The sequence below is a fragment of the Vespa velutina genome, chromosome 12 (genome assembly GCF_912470025.1).
Source record: "Vespa velutina chromosome 12, iVesVel2.1, whole genome shotgun sequence".
Taxonomy (NCBI): Eukaryota; Metazoa; Arthropoda; class Insecta; order Hymenoptera; family Vespidae; genus Vespa; species Vespa velutina.
The window spans coordinates 3107743-3132156 of NC_062199.1; the positions used below are offsets into that span (position 1 = coordinate 3107743).

General features: G+C 32.8%; 1 protein-coding gene across 5 annotated transcripts in view; it reads right to left on the reverse strand.

Moving 5' to 3' along the window:
- The window catches only part of LOC124953412 (suppressor of lurcher protein 1), a 360539-nt gene that overhangs the window by 315957 nt on the left and 20168 nt on the right, over nucleotides 1-24414 (reverse strand). For 4 of the 5 annotated variants that reach the window (XM_047504753.1, XM_047504751.1, XM_047504750.1 and 1 more), the window contains one exon: nucleotides 19613-20237. In XM_047504753.1, the coding sequence (XP_047360709.1) occupies nucleotides 19613-19615 (3 nt within the window). In that variant the 5' untranslated portion in view covers nucleotides 19616-20237. Of the gene's footprint in view, nucleotides 1-19612; nucleotides 20238-20582; nucleotides 20863-24414 lie in introns of those variants that run through there. The other variant, XM_047504752.1, reaches the window with a different exon arrangement.

Genomic DNA, 24414 nt, shown 5'->3' on the forward strand with positions numbered 1-24414 from the left:
ATACGATGGAACTCTCGAACTCTCCATTTTTTTTTTCTTTTTTTTTTTTTTTTTATTCGATTTTTACAAGAAACTTTACTTTCCATCTTTCTTTTCTTTCCTTCCTTCTATCCTTCTTTCTTACTTTCTTCTTTCTTCCCCTCTCTTTTTTTTTTTCTTTTTCTTTTTTTTTTTTTTTTTTTCTTATTCCCGGTCTCGTCTTCGCGCGCGCGCGCACGCGAACCCTCGATCGTAATTAAATTTCGATCGATTCCATTTGGATCTGTCCTTGCCTCTCTCTCTCTCTCTCTCTCTCTCTCTCTCTCTGTCTATCTATACTTTTTTGAAAGGAAAAGTAAAAGAGAGAGGAAAGGAACGATTTGGTTCGAACGAAAAGTTTTCTCGTTCGGCTCGTTTCGTAACTCGAACTCGAGCTCGAACTCGAGATCGAACTCGAGATCGAACTCGAGATCGAACTCGAGATCGAACTCGAACTCGAGAATTCGAAGGAGAGCCTCTGTGCTTTGGTACGAAACGCGAGTTATAAAACGTTATCTTTTCGTTCGTTCGTTCGTTCGTTCGTTCGTTCATTCGGTCATTCGTATAGAAAGGAGGCAATAACTCTTTCTACTACCACTGATAGCACTGATAACAACCATCGACGAATGAAATAAAAGAAAAAGACAAAGATAAACAGATAGATATATATATATATATATATAGAGAGAGAGAGAGAGAGAGATGAAGATCAATCTTCATTGTTGTCATCGTTTAATCAACATCGAAACAATTTAATCAACTTTCATTTATTCTTTTACATTTGTAAAAATCATTATTTCTATTTACATATCGAAACGATGATCCTATCTACTACGTGTCGTCGTACAATCCACATATTGTAAGTATACGTAGATGGATTATACGAAAGGGTAAACAACAAACAGGACGTTGTAACAGATTTATTTAAACCCCTTGAATGCATTTCCCATTTCCGCAAATCCATGCGAATCCAATCATCTCAAGGTTAAATTGAAAATAATCATGAATGTAATACGTAGGAATTATAAAAGAAAGAAAAAAGACGGTGAGATGAGGTGGTCGGGGGCGGGAGATGAAAAAAGAAATAAACAAATAAACGAACGAACGAACGAACGAAGAAACAAAGTAATAAGAAAGAAGATATCGAAAGTTGTGATACGCCGGGAGGAGGATATATTTGCAAAATTATTTTTATTAAAAAGAAAAGCATATATCGATCGATCGATCGATCGTTTTAGTCATAAAATAAACGATTACAATAATGAGAATATAATATTACTGTTTACAACTCGTTCGTGGCTCTGTTCCAATACAGAAAGTTCCTTAAATGTCCATAACCCAATGCCCTTTTCTAACTTTGGCACATTGCCATTTATACGTTCGCATAAACGTATATTCGTGTTTGACAAAATTTACAAAAGTACCCACGTACATATTTATAGTACGATTAAATTGTACGAATTAAGGTGTAAGTAAATATATACCTCGTCGATCTTTTGACGATTTGCAATTGATCGCAATATTTTGAGATCAAGAATAAGAAATCACTTAAGCTTAACTTTTTTTTTAATGTGAAATACATTGATTTTCTTAAGAAAAAAAAAAGAAAAAAAAAAAAAAAAGAGAGAGAGAGAGAAAAAAGTATAACTTTTAAAATAGACATAAGTTTGTCGCCCGTCGTACAATGAAAATTTCCCGTTGAAAAACGTGCAAGGGTCGAAAAAATTAGGTGAAAAAAAAAAAAAAAAAAAAGAAAAGAAAAAAGGAAAAGAAAAAGAGAACAATTAGTACGATTTCTGCAGAATATTTTGATCCTCGTTTTAAATCGATCTACGTTTTGATTTTTTTGACGTTTGAAAGGGGGGAAAAAAATAAAAAATAAAAAAATAAAAAAATAAAAAAAAGAATAAAATAAAGAAAGAGAAAGAAGCGAAAAAAAAAAAAAAAAAAAAAAAAAAAAAAAGAAAAAAAAAAAGAAAAAAGAGAAAAGAAGAAAAGATGAGTTTCCAAAGATACGACATGAATTATGTACTTCAGTGAAAAGCAAGCTTGTGAGTATAAGGGAGTAAGGTAGAAAAATGATATGGACGAAGTATTACATATCGAAAGTCGGTAAATAAGGGAATATTATCTTTGAAGTTTATTCGGGGGTATATGAATAGTGGAAGGGGTTAGCGGTTAGGGGTTAGGGGGATGCTTCGAGATAGGAAGCAGATCGATTTCATTGTAGAGATTCCGTTGGTCTCTCGGGTATGATATGTGCGGCTAGTAAATACTTCATATCGCTCTAGCTTGGTGGCCTCTAGAATACTGAAAGCTATTCAACCATGGGGTACTTGGTAGCGCCCAAGGCTGATCGAATTTTGTTTTCATAGGATTTGTTTAAAGTTTAAGCTTACTCCATATAAATTCTGAAAGTGTCACACTGACATCAATAGCAATTGACGATATTTAGATGTAAAAGAGAAGAAGAAGAAAAAAATAAATAAATAAATAAATAAAAAGAAAGAAAGAAAGAAAAGAGAGAGAGAAAAAAAAAGAGGTTGTTATACGTTTGAACGGCGAGGAAATAGAGACGGGAAAACAAACCAATTCCAAACCTCGAAAATCAAATATCGTACTTTTATTACTTTCCAGTAGCCGAGAGATATGTGTAGGTGGTAGTGTCGTGTTTGCCAGTAAATGTAGGAAAATAACTCTCGCAAACGATTACGAGATTTAATTAAAGAAATTGTGGGAATAACGGCGAGAGCAAAAAAATAAATAAATAAATAAGGGGGGAAAAAAAGAATAAAGAAAAGAAAGAAAGACAGAGGAAGAAGAAGATGAAGAATTTAGAAAAAAAATTTTGAACGTTCGAATCCAAGTACGAATCGTACAGTACGTTCGTATATACTCGAACACAGATTTAACAAAATAATTTTAACAATAGTACTAAGGAGTTCTCAACAAAAAAAAAAAAAAAAAAAAAAAAAAAAAAAACAAGAAAAATTTCAATCGCGTTAAAGTGCGAACACGAGGTGGTAGAACTGTTAAAGCATTATTCTATTGATCTGTTGGGGTGTTTTACTATTGACAGCTCGACGATAATAAGCGGACAATTGCAACATTTGGAATATAAAGTCACACGATACGGTACTATGATCAGTCGATTATTAACGCATGGAATATTAATCACATAATTAAAACCTAACTGCTTTATATATATATATATATATAAGCTGTATATATATATATATATATATATATATATATATGTATATATATATATATATATAAAAGCTAGTCCAGGAGCGATTATTAATTATACGGATATATTATTAATTATGCGGAACTGTTACATATTCACCGAATGTCGCTTCAATATCCATGTAACATATCTATCTCGTTTATAAATCTTGTTTTATATAATATATACATACACGCTTTTAATATTTATACTCGATTACGTTTGAAATAAATAACTATGATTAGTCTATACATATATATAATGTATATATATATATATATATATATATATATATATATATATATATATATATATATATATTTATATATTATATATATACATTTACAAATAATTATCAAAATGAAGTATGTATTGCAGTGGTTGACTAGGGATATCATTCGAATTATTTATTTCTTATATATACCGACGTACAAGGTAATAAAATGAAAATATTCTTTTGCAAATTTAAATATAGGAAAAATATCAAAAGTATTTCAATTGAAATAATAGTTATTGGTTTTTGTAATAGGTATAAACGTTTTTTTTATCTTTTTTGATGGAAAATGAGATTTATAAAGCCCTGTCTCTCTCTCTCTCCCTCTCTCTCTCTCTCGCTCTCTCTCTCTCTCGCTCTTTCTGTCTGATAGCAACAAGAGAAGGAGTAACATGTGCGCGTGCGTCCACAGAAGTTCACCGCTCATTTCCGATAAAAGCACTTCGATGTTAATTAACCTTCCTATCGTACGTAGAGTTCGACGTACAAAAGCGGCCACCGTATGCTTCGCTTAAACACATACATACACACACATACACACATACATACACATCAAAGAAAGAGAGAGAGAGAGAGAGAGAGAGAGAGAGAGAGAGAGAGAAGGAGAATTATCAAGGCTAAACTTGTTCGTTTACAATGAAAGAGAAAGAGAAAGAGAAAGAAAAAGAGAGAAAGAAAAAGAGAGAGAAAGAGAGAGAGAGAGATAGAGAGAAAACCGATTGGACTTTCACGCTAGGTGCGATATACAGAAATATTACCATCCCCTTTACATCTCATCTAACTTAACTCAGTCGAGAAAAAAAAACTCAAATCAATTTTCGTACAGGACATATTTCATTATATATATATATATATATATATATATATATGCAAAGCTAATTGAGTTTTTATCAAGTTCGTCAAATTAGATTAATGCACTTAACGAGACGGTGCTATAATTACCGTCATCTCGGTAGTGGCACGGATAATATTGTTGTATGATAATAAAGCCGGTAATGAAAGGAAGACTAGGGTAGGGTACGAAAGAGAGAGAAAGAGAGAGAGAGAAAGAGAAAGCGAGGAAGAAAAAGAGAGAGAGAGAGAGAAAGAGAGAAAGAGAGAGAGAAAGAGAGAGAAGACTTGGGAATATTTACGACGCATCGCCTTCGAGAAATACATCCTAATAAAGTGAGGATTATGTATACGGAAGGTAGATGCAGCTAGGAAAGTTCGCCTTTTAACAACGGCCTGCAAAGATTGATAATACTCTCTCTCTCTCTCTTTCTCTCTCTCTCTCTTTCTCTCTATTTCTATCTCTATCTTTATCTCTCATCCTATGCTATTCTAGAGAACGAATATTACGATGAAATATAATCCTACGAATGTTTCGAACATTGCCTGGTAGAAAATAAATATTCTCTTGTAAATCTATGAAACTAGATGAGTATAAGTGTACACATAAATGTATATATATATATGCGTGTGTGTGTGTGTGTATGTGTGTAAATGTATAAATGTATAAGTGTACGCGAACATAATAGTAATATCATCAGTAGATTATATGTTTGTGTACATACGTGTATTTTACGCGAACATGATAGTAATATTATCAATAAATTAAATAATTCTATACATTCCTGTGTTAGGATATCATATATTTTCTAATAGTATCAGTAAAATATTCTTTCTGTGATATTGATTATTATACTTCTCTCTCTTTCTCTCACTCTCTCTCTCTCTCTTTCTCTCTCTCTCTCTCTCTTTCCTCTAAACGTTATTACTTAAATCGAAAGATTCAATTCTAAAAAAGCATGTAGTCGGTCCCACGACTTATCTTGCTTCGACACGCGTTGCATCATTGGATTCGTTGCGAGAAATGTCACGAATGCACGATGAATGATAATGATGCGTCGTCGTTGGTGATGATTTTCAGACAAACATCCCGGACAAATGGCCGAAGGCACCCTGTGTATGCATGCTCGCCATAAACAAGCCTGACTGACCGCGCAATGCAAACGCTTGCTTTTCCACTCACGCATCCGAACACCTACACAGATACACACACATACACACACACACATACACATACATATACACAGACAAACACACACTTTGCCGATAGAATTCTTCTCTATATGTCAACCTACTTGTTTCAAAATCATCTAACGAAATGCACTCAACTGCACCGAACAAATCCATATATATATATATATATGTACGTACGTTAAAAATTTTTATTAAGAAAGTCATTTCGATTGTTTCGTTTCTCTCTTTACTTTTTATACTTTTAGAGAAATGGTTCGTTGAAAGAAAAAAAAAAAAAAAAAAAAAGAAAAAAAATGTATGCAAAAAAAGTGGCCAAAAAAAAAAAAAACAAAAAAAATAGAAAAGAAAGAAAGAAAAAAAAAAAAAGATAGGAACGATAAGCCGAGATTAACTCTTCGAATAAGCGTTGTTATTTTATTTTCGCTCAATGGATAATGATTATTTTTTATATGCTAAATCCTATCGATTGTATGTACGTATGTATGTACGTACATATGCATGTCTTGTTATATATATATATATATATATATATATGTACGTTCTCGTTATTAACGTCATTCGAATTGTATTGAAGAGTTTATTCGGTTACACTTGAAATCCAATCGTGTCTCTCTTTTGTTGTAGATATCGTGGATCTCGGTAATCTATATGGACAGATTTTAAAAGGCATATCCATCCACCCCGAGTATGAGAAATTACTACTACCGCTAGTTGGCCTATTCCACCATTTTCACGGTGTATAAGGGGATGGGTGAGCGACGGCGAGGATAGAGGGGGGAAAAAAGGATAGAGTGAAAGAGGGAGAACAGACGAAGAGGGGAACGCGAGCTTCGATCTAAATTCGTTTCGTGCGAGTGACCCTGATTGAATCTCTGCGTACGCCTGCAAAAAGCAATTATCGCTATCGGTCAATTGACGCGACCTTGCGACCGAATTCGTGTCGAACCAACCATCAGCCCAAAGGGAGAGTGATTTATATGTTACGTTATAACGTAGAAAGGGGTTACTGATGTCGGTGGTTCTTTGTAAACGCGTTATTTGCTCCATCGAAACGTATTCGACGTGGAGTTTCAGTCTGCATTTGACTACAAACAACGGTATACAGATAACGGAGGCAATCGGCAATACTGAAAAACGCTTTGGCAAAATCCGCAAATCTTCTCTTCTCTCTCTCTCTCTCTTTTTCCCCCGCTTTCTCTCTCTATCTCTCTCTCTCTCTCTCTCTCTCTCTCTCTCTCGTTCATCTTCAAATCGTTAAAAATCTAATGAAACGAGATGCAAAATCTATGAGAAGACATTTCTTCGAAAGATCCTACTACGAGTAAGTTCTTACTCGTGGCAAAAAGAGAGAGAGAGAGAGAGGGGGGAGGCGCGGAGAGGAGGGGAGGGGGGAGAAAGAGAGAGAGAGAGAGAGAGAAAGAGAAGGAAAAAAAAGGAAGGAAGCTTACTACCAACTACAATATCGCATATTTTGCTATTCTCGAAATATAGAGTCCGGTCAAAATGGCGTCCGGCCAAGTGGGCGGTGTTAGTGGGATTCGTGGCTTGAGCGCGGACGCCAAATACGTTGTCCTGCAAAAACGTTTGATTTATTATGACTAGTGGGCATGGATATACGGTTTTGCCGGACCACGTACAATCGAGCATCGTTCCTACCGATAATTTGCCTACCACCGTTCATCCTAACAACTGTCTCTTCCTATGAGAGAGAAAGAGAGAAAGAGAGAAAGAGAGGAAGGGAGGGAGAGAGAGAGAGAGAGAGAGAGAGAGAGAGAGGAGATAAAAGTGCAAAAAAAAAAAAGTTTACCTATCTGGATTATTATTATTTCTTTCGCGGTAGTAACAGGATCAGAAAAATTTCATTAAAACTTTTCTAATATCAGATCGATCCGTAAAACCGAGGGAGTCAATGTAAAATACACAGATTAATTATTTTTCAAAATTAATTTCCCAGGAAGTTGCAAAGATAACGTCGTTGTCTATTCCGTCAATTTCTCTCTCTCTCTCACTCTCTCTCTCTCTCTCTTCCTATTTCTCGTGCGAACGAACAGCCTGTATTCAAGGCCATTTGGTAGCAATACCAACATATTGTGCCGTGATTTATGGTCGAACGGAGTCCGTCGAGGTAAAGGTAGCCAACCACGATCGATTCTACCTTTAGGGAGAGAGGGATGGAGGGAGAGAGAGAGAGAAAGAGAGAGAGAGAGAGAGAGAGAGAGAGAGAGAATTCAAACGACGATAACAGAATTCGCATACTCGGTACTATCCAATCTAGTCACTCTCCTATTCATCTTCATTTTCCTTTAACCTTTTGCCGTTTGTTATTGCGAGACGTGGATTGTCCAGGGAACGATTCCCTTTGGAGATTCTTTTATGTCTCGCGTATCCTCTCCTGTGGCAAATATTTTCTTATTTCGGTCGATAAAAATAGAAAAAGGCCATGGGTTTCGATGGAGGGAAGGGGGCTGGGAGGTGGGTGTGGAAGAAGGGCGGATGTGGTGAAGAGGGAAGATATGAAATTTGTGGAGAAAATTTTTTTTCCCTTGTTACACTCTATATGCATTTTATCGATCGAATGATTTGCCGCCACATTTACTATTAAAACATGACTACAACAACATTTTATTACGTTATAATAATCTCTCTATGTTATCATAGATAGAATAATGAGTAAGTTTCGTGGCTAATGTTATGTATGATTCTATATATATATATATATATATATATATATATATATATATATATATATATATATATATATATATATATGTATATATAGTATAGTTAATCTTGTGAAGCTATCGAGACTGCAAGTCAACATTATAGAATATACATAAGCTATATACATATATATGTGTACATACATACGTACATACGTATGTACATACACATATATATATATATATATGTATTATATCTACAGGGCTATCGCATTTCGAGAGACGTAAGTTCGAGATCATCGATAAACTATAGGAGAATAGGCAAAGGACGTATTATAATGTGCCATTTCCTGTACTAAACGTACAACTAGCTATAATATTCTCGAAATCGTCCTATCTCCTAAACGCATAAAGTGCGATTAGAAGGCATAGTCGGTAGCAAATCGGTAACTGTAGCGAGCTCTATATCTTACATTTTCGTTCTCTCTCTCTCTCTCTCTCTCTCTCTCTCTCTCTCTCTCTCGGTTAAAGCACTTCGTCTTAATTCTCTACAAGCAGGAGAGAACTCCTCGAGAAGGCTCCATCGGTCGCGATCGGTGAAGCGTACTAGCAAGTTATTTCGAATGGAAATAACGTCGTCGTAGAGTGGAAGCAAGGATAACGAGATCCACTGGATGTTACGTACGTACGTACATACTACTACTACTACTACTACTACTACTACTACTACTACTATCACACACTAGCACTATTATTACTATTATTACTGATACTACTACTACTACGTGTTACTATTAGCACTTATTCCTTGGGAATATGAATGTCGGTGTATCAAATATATCTACTTGTTCAAGTGAAACTTCACAAAGGTCAGCTTCAGCTTGGGAAAGTATAAAAAAAAAAAGTATAGTGTCGGGGTAACGATCGATATCATAATACTTTAGTTAGATAATAGAAATGAAGAATATTAAATATGACAAAAGTAATATCCAAAGAAGGGAAATGTATAAAATCGATTTTGTAGATGACAAGGTCCGAATATTTCGAAAATTGCTATTCGCCACGTGGATGATATCGAAGGGAACTCGATTGGTTAACTTTGGAAGTTGGTATCCCAAGGAAAAGTGACGATACGAGAGGCACATAGACACGGGGCTTCTACCAGTATCGGAAAAAGCAATTTTCAAGTTCCCGATTGCATTCTCAGACACACATGGACCTACCCGATCGAAGAAAATATTCGTAACATGCTGGTGGTGGTCACCCGCATAACTTTTCTACCTTTCGATTATCGTGAGAATATGTTTTCCCACCCAATTGGGATACCCGCATATTACGATTTTTATATCGTCCCGCACATCATTATTTTCCCTTTTTACGATTTGCAAAGGTTCTAAGGAGAGAGAAAGAAAAAAAAAAAAAAAAAAAAAAAAAAGAGAGAGAAAAAAGGAATAACGTGAAGATCAACGACTATGATGACCCTCATTAAAAGGTGACACGATGAGGAGTAGACCACAGGAAATTATTCCGAGTCGTTAACGAGTTGGTAAAGCCTACGAGAAAAAAAAGAGAGAGAGAGAGAGAGAGAGAGAGAAGAAAAAAAGAAAAAAAAATTACGTATGGAAAGTTTCACGTTCTGCCAGAAGATAACAAACTTTCTTCTGACGTCGGAGAGGAGATGCCGAGAGTTTGAATAAATTTTATGGAAAGAAGAACAAGAAAAAAAAAAGAAGAGAAAAGAGAAGAATTAAAAAAAAAAGAAAAAGAAAAAAAGAAGCAAAGAAAATGAAAGGGTGAGATAAAAAAAAAAGAAAGAGAGAGAGAGAGAGAGAGAGAGAGAGAGAGAGAGAGAAAGAAGGAGAAAAAAGGAAAACTCGATTATTCGCGAAAATATTAAAAAGTTCTTATTATCGTTGGATACGATAAAATTACGAGGATTAGGACTTTGTACATTTGTTTCATGAAAATTTCTTTAAAACATTATTCATTTACGTGGCGAATGCGTTTGAATAAAATGCGATGCGATGCGATGCGATGCGATGCTATGCTATGCGATGAAATGAAATGAAATAGAAAAAGAAAAAAGAAATAAAAATAGAAATAGAAATAGAAATAGAAATAGAAATAGAAATAGAAATAGAAATAGAAATAGAAATGAAATGAAATGAAATGAAATGAAATGATCAAATATCTAATTCCAAATCACGCAAAGATAATTCTTTATTATCTTCACGAATGATAATACTTGGACAATTAAATGAAGAAATATATATATATACATATAAATTTACATATATATACATACATATATACATATATATATATATATATATATATATATATATATATATATATATATATGGTCGGATGATGTTAGAGAAGATGATCTTACGTGAGATGCTGATATAACAAGAACAATCTCAATCTCCGTTCCCCTTTGGTAACCTTAATTTTGATATCAACGATCGATCTTGGCGATGCGCTTCGAAGCGTTCAAGATATCGCACGAAACGTAAGATCTTATAACTCGTATAACTCTTTTATAGGATAGATAAGAAAGAGAGGAAATAAGGAAGGAAGAAAGGAAGGAAGGAAGGAAGGAAGGAAGGAACCATTGGACGATGACATTGCGTAAACAAGCTTTGTTTGATTTACCCAAAACAAGAGAGAGAGACAGAGAGAGAGAGAGAGAGAGAGAGACAGAGAGAGAGAGAAACAGTTAGGTCGGAATGCAAGACGTTGTCTCACGAAATTTGCCTTTCCATTTACTTGGTCCATGGAGCTTACACGCTCGCGTACACATCTTTGACGCACACTTCTCCTTCCCCCCCCTCCCCCCCCTCACCTGTACCCCTTACCCCCTTCCAACCACTCATTCTCCTTCACCTCCTTCTCTTACTAAACTATATCCTTCCGCTTAATCGATTCCGTTCTCACGTCCTACCGAGCCGGAACGCTCCTCTATCTGCGATTCAAATGGTATATATATATATATATATATATATATATATATATATATATATATATACAAATAGAAAGGAGTCGGACGTACAACGATGAGATGAAGAGAAAGCACAAGGATGTTAGTGTTAGGGTGCATCAAGCTTCGGAACTTAATGGCTGTTTGCTTTATCCCTAGCTAGGTAGCTGACTAGTCTAGGTAGCTGACTAGTCTAGGTAGCTGACTAATCTAGTCAAATGACTGGTCGGACTAACTGAATCCTCATCTCGTCTTGGAGGAATTGTGAACGAACGCATCGATGACAATTGATTTTGTAATTGTGTAAATGTGCGTTGCGAAACGCGTGAAGGAAAATTTTGCTTATGAAAAGAAAAAGAAAAAGAAAAAGAAAAAGAAAAAAAAAAAAAAAAGAAAAAGAGGGGAAAAAGAAAGAGAAAAGAAAAAAGAAAGAAAAAGAAAGAAAGATAGAAGAAAGGAAAAAAAGAGAAAGGAAATCATTTGATTCGTCATTCTTGTCGTGCATCTTTATTTACGTTTTCATTTTCTCTTTTTCTGTTTCTATTTTTTTTTTTTTTTTTTTTTTTTTTCGTAATATTTGCACCCATGCGTTTTAATAATCGTCTAACTTTTTAATAACGATATCTCATTCACACAATTTCCATGATTACACTCGATGCAAAGTAGATACATTGATCACAATGATTTATGAACTATTATTTATATGATTATAAATTATGATCCATCTGATGAGAATGATAAGTAATGTTCCTCCAATTATATACTTTTAATTATATATATAGTTCAGTATATTTAACGACAAACAATAAATAAATAAATTTTCATAAAACTAATTTGTAGATCCATTCTCTCTCTCTCTCTCTCTCTCTCTCTCTCTCTCTCTCTCTCTCTCTCTCTCTCCCTCCCTCTCTCTTTCTCTCTCTCAGTATATTTTCGAGAGTCTAAAACAAACAATGGGAAATATTTAACGATCGTTTAATTACCGGAAGATGAAAAAGGAAAAAAAAAAAAAGGGAAAGAAGAAAGAAAAAAAAAGAGAGAAGAGAATAAAAAAAAAAAAAAAAAGAAAAAGGGCTCGTAATCGATAATCGTAGCCGACGGAATTCGTGGTAGTAAATTTAAGAGAAACTGGCGAAAATTGCAATAGCAATGGGAAACGTGTGCTCGGGCAACGTGTTCTACCGATTCGATCGTAAAATCGCGCATTGCGTTCTCGCGAGTCGAGTATTATTGGTCGAACTATACTACGAAGGGTGCAGCACAATATGCGGAAGAGAACGAGTATTACTTTCTATATCCAAAGTGCATACGTTTAAGTACATACCCATATATACCTATATATATATATATATATATATACACACACATATGTATATATATATATATATGCACAGATGATTTCACGAATAATGTGTTCAGTACTATTTATCGATTGGTATTTCTCGCTTATTAATCGACTTGCGTTATTGATTCGATTGAAAATACCTATTGAATTCATTATCAAAAGGTTTGGTTATAATTATAAACCATCGTCGTTCTTTCTATACGTATTTTTCATTCGATATCAAATTAAAAGAAAACGAAATGAGAATAATTTCGTTCTTTTTAATCTTATCTCGAATCGTTCTTACGACTTCTAAAACGTAAGGAGAGAAAGAGAAAAAGAGAGAGAGAGAGAGAGATAGAGAGAGAGGAAGGGAAGGAGAAAAAAAATGGGGGGAGAAAAGAAAAAATAAAGAAAGAAAGAGGGATAAAAAGAAATACAACACGGTCGACTACTAATGATAGAGATTAGTTAGAAAAATCTACCGTGGAATAAATTAAATGACTCGTTCATTAAGTTTTATCTCAAGGAAGCGTGTACAAAATCGAAACATGGTTGGCAATCGTTATCACAATGTTACTACTGTAATACGAGGGTCCTGTGCGTGCGTGTTTTCCTCTCATTTTGTTGATTTCTTTTGAGGAATAATAGTACTTTCCGTAAAATGACTACGCAATCGCGTGCAATGAAAAGAGGAGGGGAAGGAAAAAGAAAGAAAATTTATTTTTCCCAAGGCCCCCTATCTCCCAACCCTCCCTCCCACCCTCTTTTCTTTTTATTTCATTTTTTATTTCTTTTCTTTTTTTCCTTCCTTCTCTAATAACACACCGACACGTACGTATATGAGAGTTATCGAATAATCGTTTTTTTTTTTTATAAATCGATCGAACTAACACGTGTAATATTTTCTTAAAATAAATGAACTCATTGTTATAATTTTAATGTAACGTTTAATTCCATGGAAATATTTTGGAAGAATTGATTTGAAAAGAGAAAGAGAGAGAGAGAGAGAGAGAGAGAGAGAGAGAGAGAGAATTAACAAAAAAAGAAAAAAAAACCGGAAACAAAATAAAAAGAAAGAAGAATAAAATAAAATTGAAAAAATAAAAAAAGAAATTGATCGATACGTTCGACCACCGGAGATAGCATTTTCATTTTTAAATTCGAAACGTTACTGTTCCATATACATATATATATATATATATATATATATATATATATATACACGTATATATACTGACGATAATTTGATTAAAACATTTACAATAAATAACGATTGCGGTGACGCGTACCGTTTCGTTGTTTTTGACAAGTGGTTAACAACTACTTCATTGCAAATACGATCGTTTTATTCTACGTACAAATTGTAGAGGTTGATTAACGCAAACCATTACTACATACAATACTATTCATTTCTAAACGTAACATGATCAAATAGAAACTCGTTACAATCAATTGATCAACAAGATAAATATCTATTAACATCAATTATAATGTTCGTTCATAAATTTGATCTGTTTAAAAATGAGGGAGAAAAAAAAAAAAAAAAAAAAAAAAAAAAAAAAAAAAAAAAGAAAAAAACTTCTCCAGAGAGAGAGATTTTAATTCTTTCGTCACATTTTTATTTCATTCGAATGCAATTCTTCCTTCTTAATTCATTCAAAGAGCTTACGTTCTTTTCTTTTTTTCCTTTTTATTTTCTTTCTCTCTCCTTATATATATATATATACATATATATTTTTTTTTTGTTTTTCTTTTTATCTTTTTTCCTTCTATTAACTCAGGTATTTTTCTCTATCTATCTTATATCACTTTGAAACACTTTTTTAATAGAATCGAGATAAAATAATTTGTCCACGATTCTCGTTGAAAAATAAGCCACCTTTAATTATCATTTAAGTCCGGCTTCAGTGGTCGTTATCCTAAATTGCAGAAATTTATCCCATCCTGTAAACGTCTATCTCATACGTGAACTTTAATTTTATCAATCCCGTTATTGAGGAGAAAGATATATATATATATATATATATATATATATATATATATATATATATAGAGAGAGAGAGAGAGAGAGAGAGAGAGAGAAAGAGAGAGAGAGAGAGAAAGAGAATTTGGATCGATTAATAAGCGAGGATGATATCGTGCTTGCTTTGGCGACGAGTAAGTTTTAATCCGACGATCGATTATTATATCCAACAGAGAAGTACTATTATCTATCATCGTTATCGTTGAATAAGGATAGAAAAAAAAAAAAAAAAAGAAACTACTAAATAACAATTATAAAAGGTCAACATTATATGTATTCGTATGTGTATATATTTATATATATATATATATATATATATGTGTGTGTGTGTGTGTGTGTATATCTAAAGATACGGAAATTATAAATGGATTATTTATTCGAGCGATCTCATAAACTAAAACTAACGCAAGCGTTGAACAGCATCTAGCCGGAAACAAGCAATATGGTTAATTTGTGGCTCGATGGCCGACAGAGGCTGATGCGTGAATTATGAACCGCGGCGATAGCGGTTTTGCAAGTTTACCGATAGAGTATATATAGAAGCATATAAGCCTAATGGTGCTTAGTTAGTATCTATGGGTTCTTCGTATACATCAGTGTGTATGCGTGTGTGTATGGATGTGTGTGTGTGTGTGGTAAGTACATCATCTGTTCCTCAAAGTGATCAAATTCTTAAAGGACAAAAAAAGAAAAAGACGAAAAAAAGAAAGGATGAAACCAACAACATCAAACTAACATACTAAATCCTCTATCATCTTCCTCAAAAGTCCATCTATATCTACGTTAATATTCATTTATTAGAAATCGATATTTTTAAATCATGTTTAAATAAACGTATATTTAACTGGATTAAATCGAACGATAAGATAGGATAAGTAACCTGGTCGTTTTAAATTTAGAAGAAACATTGCCAAAGAAAATCGATAACTCAACATTCTTTACTATCCTTATATATATATATATATATATATATATATATATGTATGTATGTATGTATGTATGTATGTATGTATGTATATATACGAAAGTTATATCCTTGCTGGGCGAGTAAAACATGCAATAGTCTGATTTCCGTTTCCTTTCTGAATTCCGTAGAAAGTTTGGAATGTTATTGAAAAAAAAAAAAAGAACAAAAAAAAGGAAGAAGAAAAAAAAAAGAAAAAAGAAGATCTTTCAAACAATTCTATATGTATTTATCGTGAGACAAAATTTAAGATCTAACTATGATACGTCCACGGGTTTCATTATATTATGAAACATCTTTGAAAGACATTTTGATCTTAATGAATTGATAATGATAAACGATTAAAATTCAATGTTATAAGGTTACGCGCATAATAAATCATGTTTAATTATTATAAATTATTATCATAAGCGATCATTATTAAACATTTTATATTTTATCCTTTTTTTTTCTCTTTTTCTTTTTTTTTTTTTTTCTTTTTTTTCTTTTCCTTTTTCTTTTTTCCTTTTTACATTAATACTTTATCTTTTACTTTTATTTTATACTTTTTGTTTTATATTTTACATGATAGAAAAAGTGTTTAATTGGCTAGAGACATTTAAATAATTTTTTATCGAACTTCTTTCTTTTTTTTAATTTCTTTCTTTCTTTCTTTCTTTTTTCTTTTCTTTTTTTTTTTCTTCCTAAATTCATAATTCGAACAGGTGATTTCAAATGTACACACAGAAATGCATACAAAAAATAGAATTCTTATATGACGATTTTAATGGAAATAATTTACAGTAACAATTTATATGGACCAACCTATGTATACATATATATATATATATTCCTAATATTCGCTATTAATAGCTATAGGTAATCTTTCTTTAGGGGATTTGCTATACGATCGATATCGGTCCAAAATTTGTGTCCATCGTAAAGGTATATAGGTTCCACGTTCACGTTCGTAACACGTGAGTTTCCATTCAATAAACGTTAAGAGAGTACTCGAGAAAAGTTTATTTATCGCGAATTCGAAACTCGAAACGTTTAACTTTATGACTTTTTCCATTTCGTCCCTCGCACCTAATTGAAAGTAAAAAAAAAAAAAAAAAGAATCGTATACGTCGTAAGTATCCACGTATTTCTTAAAATTGATCCTCCATTACGTTCTCGTATACGTAAGAAAATTACAAGAGGATTAAAAATTTGACGATTGAAAATAATGTTCGAAACTATCGTATTCGATATTTTCATAAAATCATATATCTCATGGAGAGATTATATCGACGAAACGATATTAAAGAAAGAAAAAAAAAAAAAAGAGAGAGAGAGGCAGACAGAAAGAGAAAGAGAGAAAAGAGAGAGAGAGAGAGAGAGAGAGAGAGAGAGAAAGGAAAAAAATAAAAATATAAAAAGAAAAAATGAATAAATAAATAAATAAGTAAATAAATAAATAATATCGAATTTACGCTATGATAATTCGTTTTATCTACTGATCGTCAATTAAATACGATTCGTTTATTAATGATTTGAATGAAAATGTGCAATATTCGTACCAAATAATAGAACGGTATCATCAGCGGTATACTCATAAATTCTCTTAATTATTATTATTATTATTATAATTATTATTATCATTATTATTAAAACTATTATTATAAATGATCATTTCCTCTTTCAATATCTAAACACATTCTCGTACGTATTAATCGTAAATTAATTGAAGCGTAAAATTACGAAGTAATACGATTTTGCCGTCTTACGTCGAAACAAAGAGAACGATTTGAATTCGATGGTCTTGTTTTTTTTTTCCTTTTTCATTTTTTTTTCTTTTTTTTTTTTTTTTTTTTTTTTTATCGGATCATAATCAAACTCTTCGCCGGATATAAATCTGGGAAAATTTCTATGTCACTTACACGCGACAATTGCAAGTATGACGATGACGATGACGATGACGATGACGACGACCAATGGCAATTCGCGTCACGCTTTTGTCATATACGTCAAATACGTAGGCGTGTCAACCACAAGTCGAGTATGTTTAACGATTTCAAGGATCGTGTGTCGTTCGGTATTCGAAAATCATCGATTAATATCGTCGATTATCGAAATATCTTTTCTTCTTTACCAAATCTTATTCGTTTTAAAGACAAAACGAATACGTTTTATTTATTTGCAAGATTAAATCTTTATACAAGAAACGATTAAACAATAAATTGCACGTAGTTTTACATATGTATATAATTCTAATAAAACGAAGCTTTCAATGGGATAGAAGATCGAAGATAAAAAGGCAATTTAAGTTTATTAAGAAACATTTAACGAGGCTATTAAAAGTAGTAAATGGCAAAGCTTGGGGAAGAGAGAGAAAGAGAAAGAGAGAAAGAGAAAGAGAGAGAGAGAGAGAGAGAGAGAGAGAGAGAGAGAGAGAGAGAGAGAGAGAGAGAGAGAGAGAGAAAGAAAAAGAAAGAGAAAGAAGGAGAAAGAAAGAGAACGAGAGAAAGAGAGAGAAAGGACTTTTTCTTTGTGAGATTTTGAATTAAAAAAAAAAAAAGAAGGTAAATGGACCGTTTAATGTACTTCTGCTCTTTTTCTCTCTCTCTCTCTCTCTCTCTCTCTCTCTCCCTCTCTCTATCTTTCTCTCTTTCTCTCTCTTCTGTCTCAAACGTTTTCGTTGATGAGTAGATAGAGACTAAACTCACTAGACGCCATTGTGTCTAGTGCACACTGCCTAGGTACTTGAGTATGTAGATTGTGCTCTACGACATATGCCATTAATAGCTAATAGCTCCAAACTGTCTCTCTCTCTCTCTCTCTCTCTCTCTCTCTCTCTCTCTCTCTCTCTCTTTCTCAGTCTGTCTGTCTATCTCTGTTCATTTCTCTTGCAGCATTGAGTTGAACGATTGCTAACTAAAAGTGACTCATGACTATAAGTTAACTCTTGACGAAAGATCGTGTAATTACGAATCGAGCAAGCCTTCTAATTCTTATTTCGATGAAAGAAAGAAAAAGAGAAAAAAAAAGAATATATGGAGAAAGAGAGAGAGAGAGAGAGAGAGAGAGAGAGAGAGAGAGAGAGAGAGCAAATGGTCGATTAACGCTTTACGAGCGTTCCAGCCTGTAATTAAGAAAACTTTCGTTGAAAGGATTTTCAAATTATCTTCACGTCGAGTTAAAGCAATTTCGAAGTGAAATAAAAGATTGCCGAATGGCTGGCTATGCGAAAGAAAAAAAAAAAGAAAAAAAAAAAAAAAGATTTTCTTCTCTCTGTCCAAGTGAGGATAACTCCCTAAAGTTTCTTTTCATTTTCTTTTTTTTTTTTTTTTTTTTTTTTTTTTTTTTTTTTTTATCTGTCGACGATGGAAACAAACAAACGAAAGGGTATATTCGAAGTATCTAAATATAGAGATGACAGGGCAAGTAAATTGTAACTATGTGAAATTTCGCACGTGCGTTTCCGCACGTGTTACTACCACTACTACTACTGTTACTGCCAAGTCGACGACTTAGATTATATTTTACATAAGGGACTATATTGCTTGAATGACGTATATATATATATATATATATATATATATATATATTAGGTGGACCGGAAAGTAATGTCGCTTTCTTAAATTAAATACAAACAAATAAATTTTTAACAAGTTTTTATTTTTAATAACAATCAAATATCGACATGCGCAGAAACGACATTACTTTCCGGTCCACCTAATATATACATAGCAAAGAGAAAACAATGCTAATTATATTAGTGACATTATTTCCCTATGTAACCAAAAAAAATATCTAGAAAATTAGAGATTAATTTTTCTTGCGAGAAGATATATATATATATATATATATATATATGCGTAAATATATAATGTCTATGTATGATTATTTTTTGGATTCGATTCCCATCGAAAATATGATAAATCTTTTTTTCCTCAAATCCGATCCAAGGATCGAACGAAACGTTCGATTAAGAAGTATAACATGCGTCTCTTTAAATTATCATCTGTAAAAGGGGAGAAAGAAAGTGGGAAAAAAAAATAGAAAAAAAAATAAGAGAAAAAAAGAAGAAGAAGAAGAAGAAGAAGAAAAAGGGATTAAGGAAGAAGTAGTAAAGAGAAAAGAAGACTTACCATTACGTCCAGGATACGAGGAGTTCCCTCATGCTTCACCTGCGTCCGATACAAACGATCCTGCACATTCGAACGACGTCGTCTGAATGGTAGTAGTATCCACGAAGTAATAGCAACGGCAGGAATAGTAGTAACAGGAACAGTAGCAACAACAACGGCAACAACAGCAACGGCAGCATCGATACATCCTCGATACGTTCTTTCAGAGTACTTTTTACCAAACCGCACAACTCCGTGTAGAGAGAAAAGAAAAAAGAAAAAAGAAAAAAAAAAAAAAAAAAAAAGTAGAGAAAAGAAATGAAAAAAAAAATGTAAAAAAAAAGAAAAGGGAAAAAAAAAGGGAAAGAAAACAAGAAGCACCACTGCTGTCCAAAAGTAACGACGGGAAGAAAAAAGTAAAGAGTAAAAAAAAAAAAATAAAAGAATGAGAGAGAGAGAAAGAAAGAATGAAAGGAAATAGAAGAACTGCACAGTTTTATAACACGAAGAAAAGTAATCCTTCTTCTCCTTTCTCTTTCACGATCTTCCTCGTATTTTCTTCAGTTTTGTCTTGCTCTCTCATGGCGCACGTTCTATATTACCAATAGGATTGATAGTCCCTTCAAATGACGTCACTCTTACACGACTGAAAAATTCAAACGCAGATTGAAAAATTTTTACTATACTTTGTATTTAATTTATTTATTTATTTATTTATTTATGTATACCGATATATATATCGGTATACATAAATAAATAAATAAAAAAAGAAAGAAAGAAAGAAAGAAAAATACAAAGAAGAAGAAGAAGAAGAAGAAGAAGAAATAGAAAATAAAAAGATTTATCCAGGAGCTTTTTAATAAAATAGTTTGTAAGTGATAATGAACGAGTATGTTGTTCTCAAAGTGTATAATGTATATGTCCTAAGTGAGATAGAGAGAACTAGAAAGAGGAATAGGAAAAGTCACGCGAAATGGGGGTTGATAAGTACACGGGGTGAAATGCACACGGGGCTCTCCAGCGGCAGTTGACGCGACACTAGAGAAAATCGGAGTTCGCTTGCCGCCACAGGACTCTGGACGCCTGCGCTCTTCCATCCTTCTCTCTTCAACGAGTACTAACACACGAGAGACGCGAGACACCACGCCGGCCGGATTTTGCAGCGGCGCCGTTTTGCTTTAACCCCGAAGCCACCAGTTCTTCTCCGGATTTCGGAGATGTAACCAACACGAGGGAAGAATATCATTCCTCGTATTCTTTTTTCATTTTTTTTTCTTTTTTTTTTTTCTTTTGTTTTTTTTCTTTTTTTTTGTTCTTTTTCATTTTCTTCATTATTTTTTTTTTTTTTTTTTTTTTTTTTTCTATCGAATTTCGTAATAAGAACATTTTCTTCTTCTTCCTTTTTTTTTTTCTTTTTTCTTTTTTCTTTTTTATTCCGACTTTCTTCCTTCATTCTATCCTGAGATTCATAGTTATCTTTATAACTCTAAATTACTTTTAAATGAAAGAATGCCGATCGTCGTTGTAAAATATTTTTTTTCGATTGATATTAATTGAAGAAAAAAAAAAAAAGAAAAAAAGAAAAAAATCTATCGTGTGTGTGTGTGTGTGTGTGTGTGTGTGTGCGTGCGTGTGTGTACATGTGTCTTCGTTATATAAGATTCAATTTAAAGAAAAAAGAAGAAAAAAAAAGAAAAAATCGTCCGATAAAATTTCATTTGCAAAAATATCTTATCTTTTATACATTGCACATCATATATATTACATACATACATACATACATACGTATGTATGTTACATACGTACGTTTGCTAATTATACGCATAGCTCGGCTAATGTAATATCTGGACAATTTTGTCGAATAATGCTTGCTAGCGAAATGAGAAATTCCTGAGACTGTTCTCACTTTAAAACTGTGGCTAAGTTTAAATGGATTTAGAGAAAAAGACAGAGACGGAAAGAGAAACAGAGAGAGAGAGAGAGAGAGAGAGAGAGAGAGAGAGAGAAAGAAAGAGAGAGTGAGAGAGAGAAAGAGAGAGAAAAAGAGAGAGGAAGAGAGAGAAAGAATGAAGTAGAGAAATAGAAATAAAAATAGAAAGAGAGAGATAAAATGTTTGTACCGATGTATATATATATATATATATAGTACTATTTCTATAGGAATTTACAAATTGACCTAACGAGTTTAACGTTTTCAAATGATTACGAGGATTCGAGAAAATCAAAGAAAAGAACAAAAGTCAACCTACATATATTTGCTTGGTGAATTGCTCAAACTTCTGCTTCCTTCTCTTTCTCTTTTTCTCTTTCTATCTCTTTCTCTCTGATAAAAGTCTGTCTACATATTAGCTCAACAAAGTAAACTGCTATTATCGTTAACAAAAAGCTAAATGAGATTTCGGAAGAGTTGCGCATGTTCCAAAAGAGAGAGAGAGAGAGAGAGAGAGAGGGGGAAAATGAAGTATATAAAGTTTCGAGTCAAAATATAATATATATATATATATATATATATATATAACATGATTTACCGAGTTCGAACACCACGGACGAGTTGTTCCTTTTATCGATATCCTTTTCGTGAAGAGGGTCGAAAGTATCGAGACAGAAGGGTGATGATGACAACGACAAAAAAAAAAAAAAAAAAAAAGAAATTATTTGATTTCCTGCAATAACGCGGTGACAACGCGAAAATTTCTAATCGACCAAGATTATAAGAAAAAAAAAAAAAAAAAAAAAAAAGAAAAAAAGGAAAAAGAAAATAAATAAATAAAAGGAAAAAGGGAAAAGGAAAAGAGAAAAGGGAAAAGAGAAGGAAGGAAGAAAAAAGTATCACGAAATTTTGTCGATTATTTGATTGACAGATAAAAAAAGGAAAAAACAAAGAAAAAACAAAAAAAGAAAAAGAAAAGAAAAGAAAAGAAAAGAAAATATTTGACCTCGGACCGTCAATATCCGACCTACTAATTTTTAATTATTCTTTAAATTAATTAAGACATAATATTATACTGATGATATATATAGAAAGAGAGAGAGAGAGAAAGAGAGAGAGATGAATGAACGTGTTTCTCGATGAAGAGGTATTTCGTAATACGCGAATGTTATATCTAATATCTCGTTTCTCTTTTCATTAATCGAACGAACATAATCCTAATTCTATGGGAGTGCGATTACTTTGGTTGATAACGCCGTAAGCGAAATGTAATAATACGAGATCACGTGTACCATCATCCGACTACGTGTTTGTTAATAATTATTAGAATATCGTTCTAATATTATATTTTTTAATTTCTTTTTCCTTTTTTTTTTTTCTTTTCTCCCCTCCTACCCTCCCTGGCTCCTCCCCCTCCTCCCTCTCACCGATATCCACCATTTCAATGAATTATATTTGAACGATTATTTATCGGAGATCATATGTCAGGAATGATTTGTTAACGATCACGAGTTGCAATAAAAATAAGTATGAATGAAAATAAAAAGATTGGTTGTTTTTTTAAACGTTTATGTTATTAACGATAACAAAAACGAATGCCGTAGGATGATATAAACGCGTGACACATTACGTATTATCTGCATGAGCATTATGCAGAAAATATGCAGAAACAATGAATAATGCGTTTAATGCAGCGATATCGATTATGTATACCCCGTTCCTCTCTCTCTCTCTCTCTCTCTCTCGCTCTCTTTCTCTCTCATTCTCTCTATCTCTTTCTCTTTCTATTCATATTAAGCGAGTTAAAAATATTGCGAGAAAGGAGAATTGAAATAACAAAGATTTATCGATGATACATTATCGATATTATCAGTCTCGAAAGTATGCAAGAGATCATGTAGTACTAATAAAAGGTAGCAACGATCGCATTATATCTTTTTTAAAATCTTTACAATATTATATTTTACAATAGGCAAGTAAACAAACGAAAGTGCGCAAAAAGATAAAATCATATTTTATATTGGATTCAAATAATATAGAAAGAAAGAAAGAAAGAAAGAAAGAAAGAAAGAAACAAAAAAAGAAAGAGAAAAAAAGAAACAAAGAAAAAATATAATAGCAAATAAAATAAAATAAAAAAAAAAAAAAAAAAAAAGGTAAAATAAAATCGAGAGCTCGAATAAGAGCTTCATAAAAAAAAAAAAAAAAAAAAAAAGAAAAAAAAAAAAAGGAGAAAAAAGAAAATATGATACAAATCTTCGTTCTGTTGTCGATGCATCGTTCATAAAAAAAAAAAAAAAAAAAAAAAAAAAAGAAAAAAAAGAGAAAAATAAAAAAGAAAAAAATAACGATAATAACGAATGATTAACTTTCACGATGAATCATCATTCCTTTCTTCTCTTCTTTTTTTATTTCTCCCTCTTTTCTCTCTCTCTCTCTCTCTCTCTCTCTCTCTCTCCTTTTCTTTCTTTTTATCGTTTCAACACGACCTCAATTGACTTCTTTCATATAATTAAAAATGTACGGCCCGAGGAATATTGCATTCATCATAGGATTAGTTGTTGGAATGGCTGATCAAAAGTATGATTAGAATTACCTAGCGCACTATGCAGGTGTAGAATATTTACACGGGTCGTACATATCGGTTGCTATCATCGATGAACGACGAGGACTTTCTCTCTCTCTCTCTCTCTCTCTCTCTCTCTCTCTCTCTCTCTCTCTCTCTCTCTCTCTCTCTCTTTGCTCCCTATAGTTTACGTTTCACTACTGCATCATTGCCGCGGACGCGAAGGGTGATTACGAGCGTTACGAATAGCCTGCAATAAAAGCGAACTTCTGCTTTAATTCGACATAACATCGCGGACCATTAAGTAGAGCTAGCACTTCGTCATTT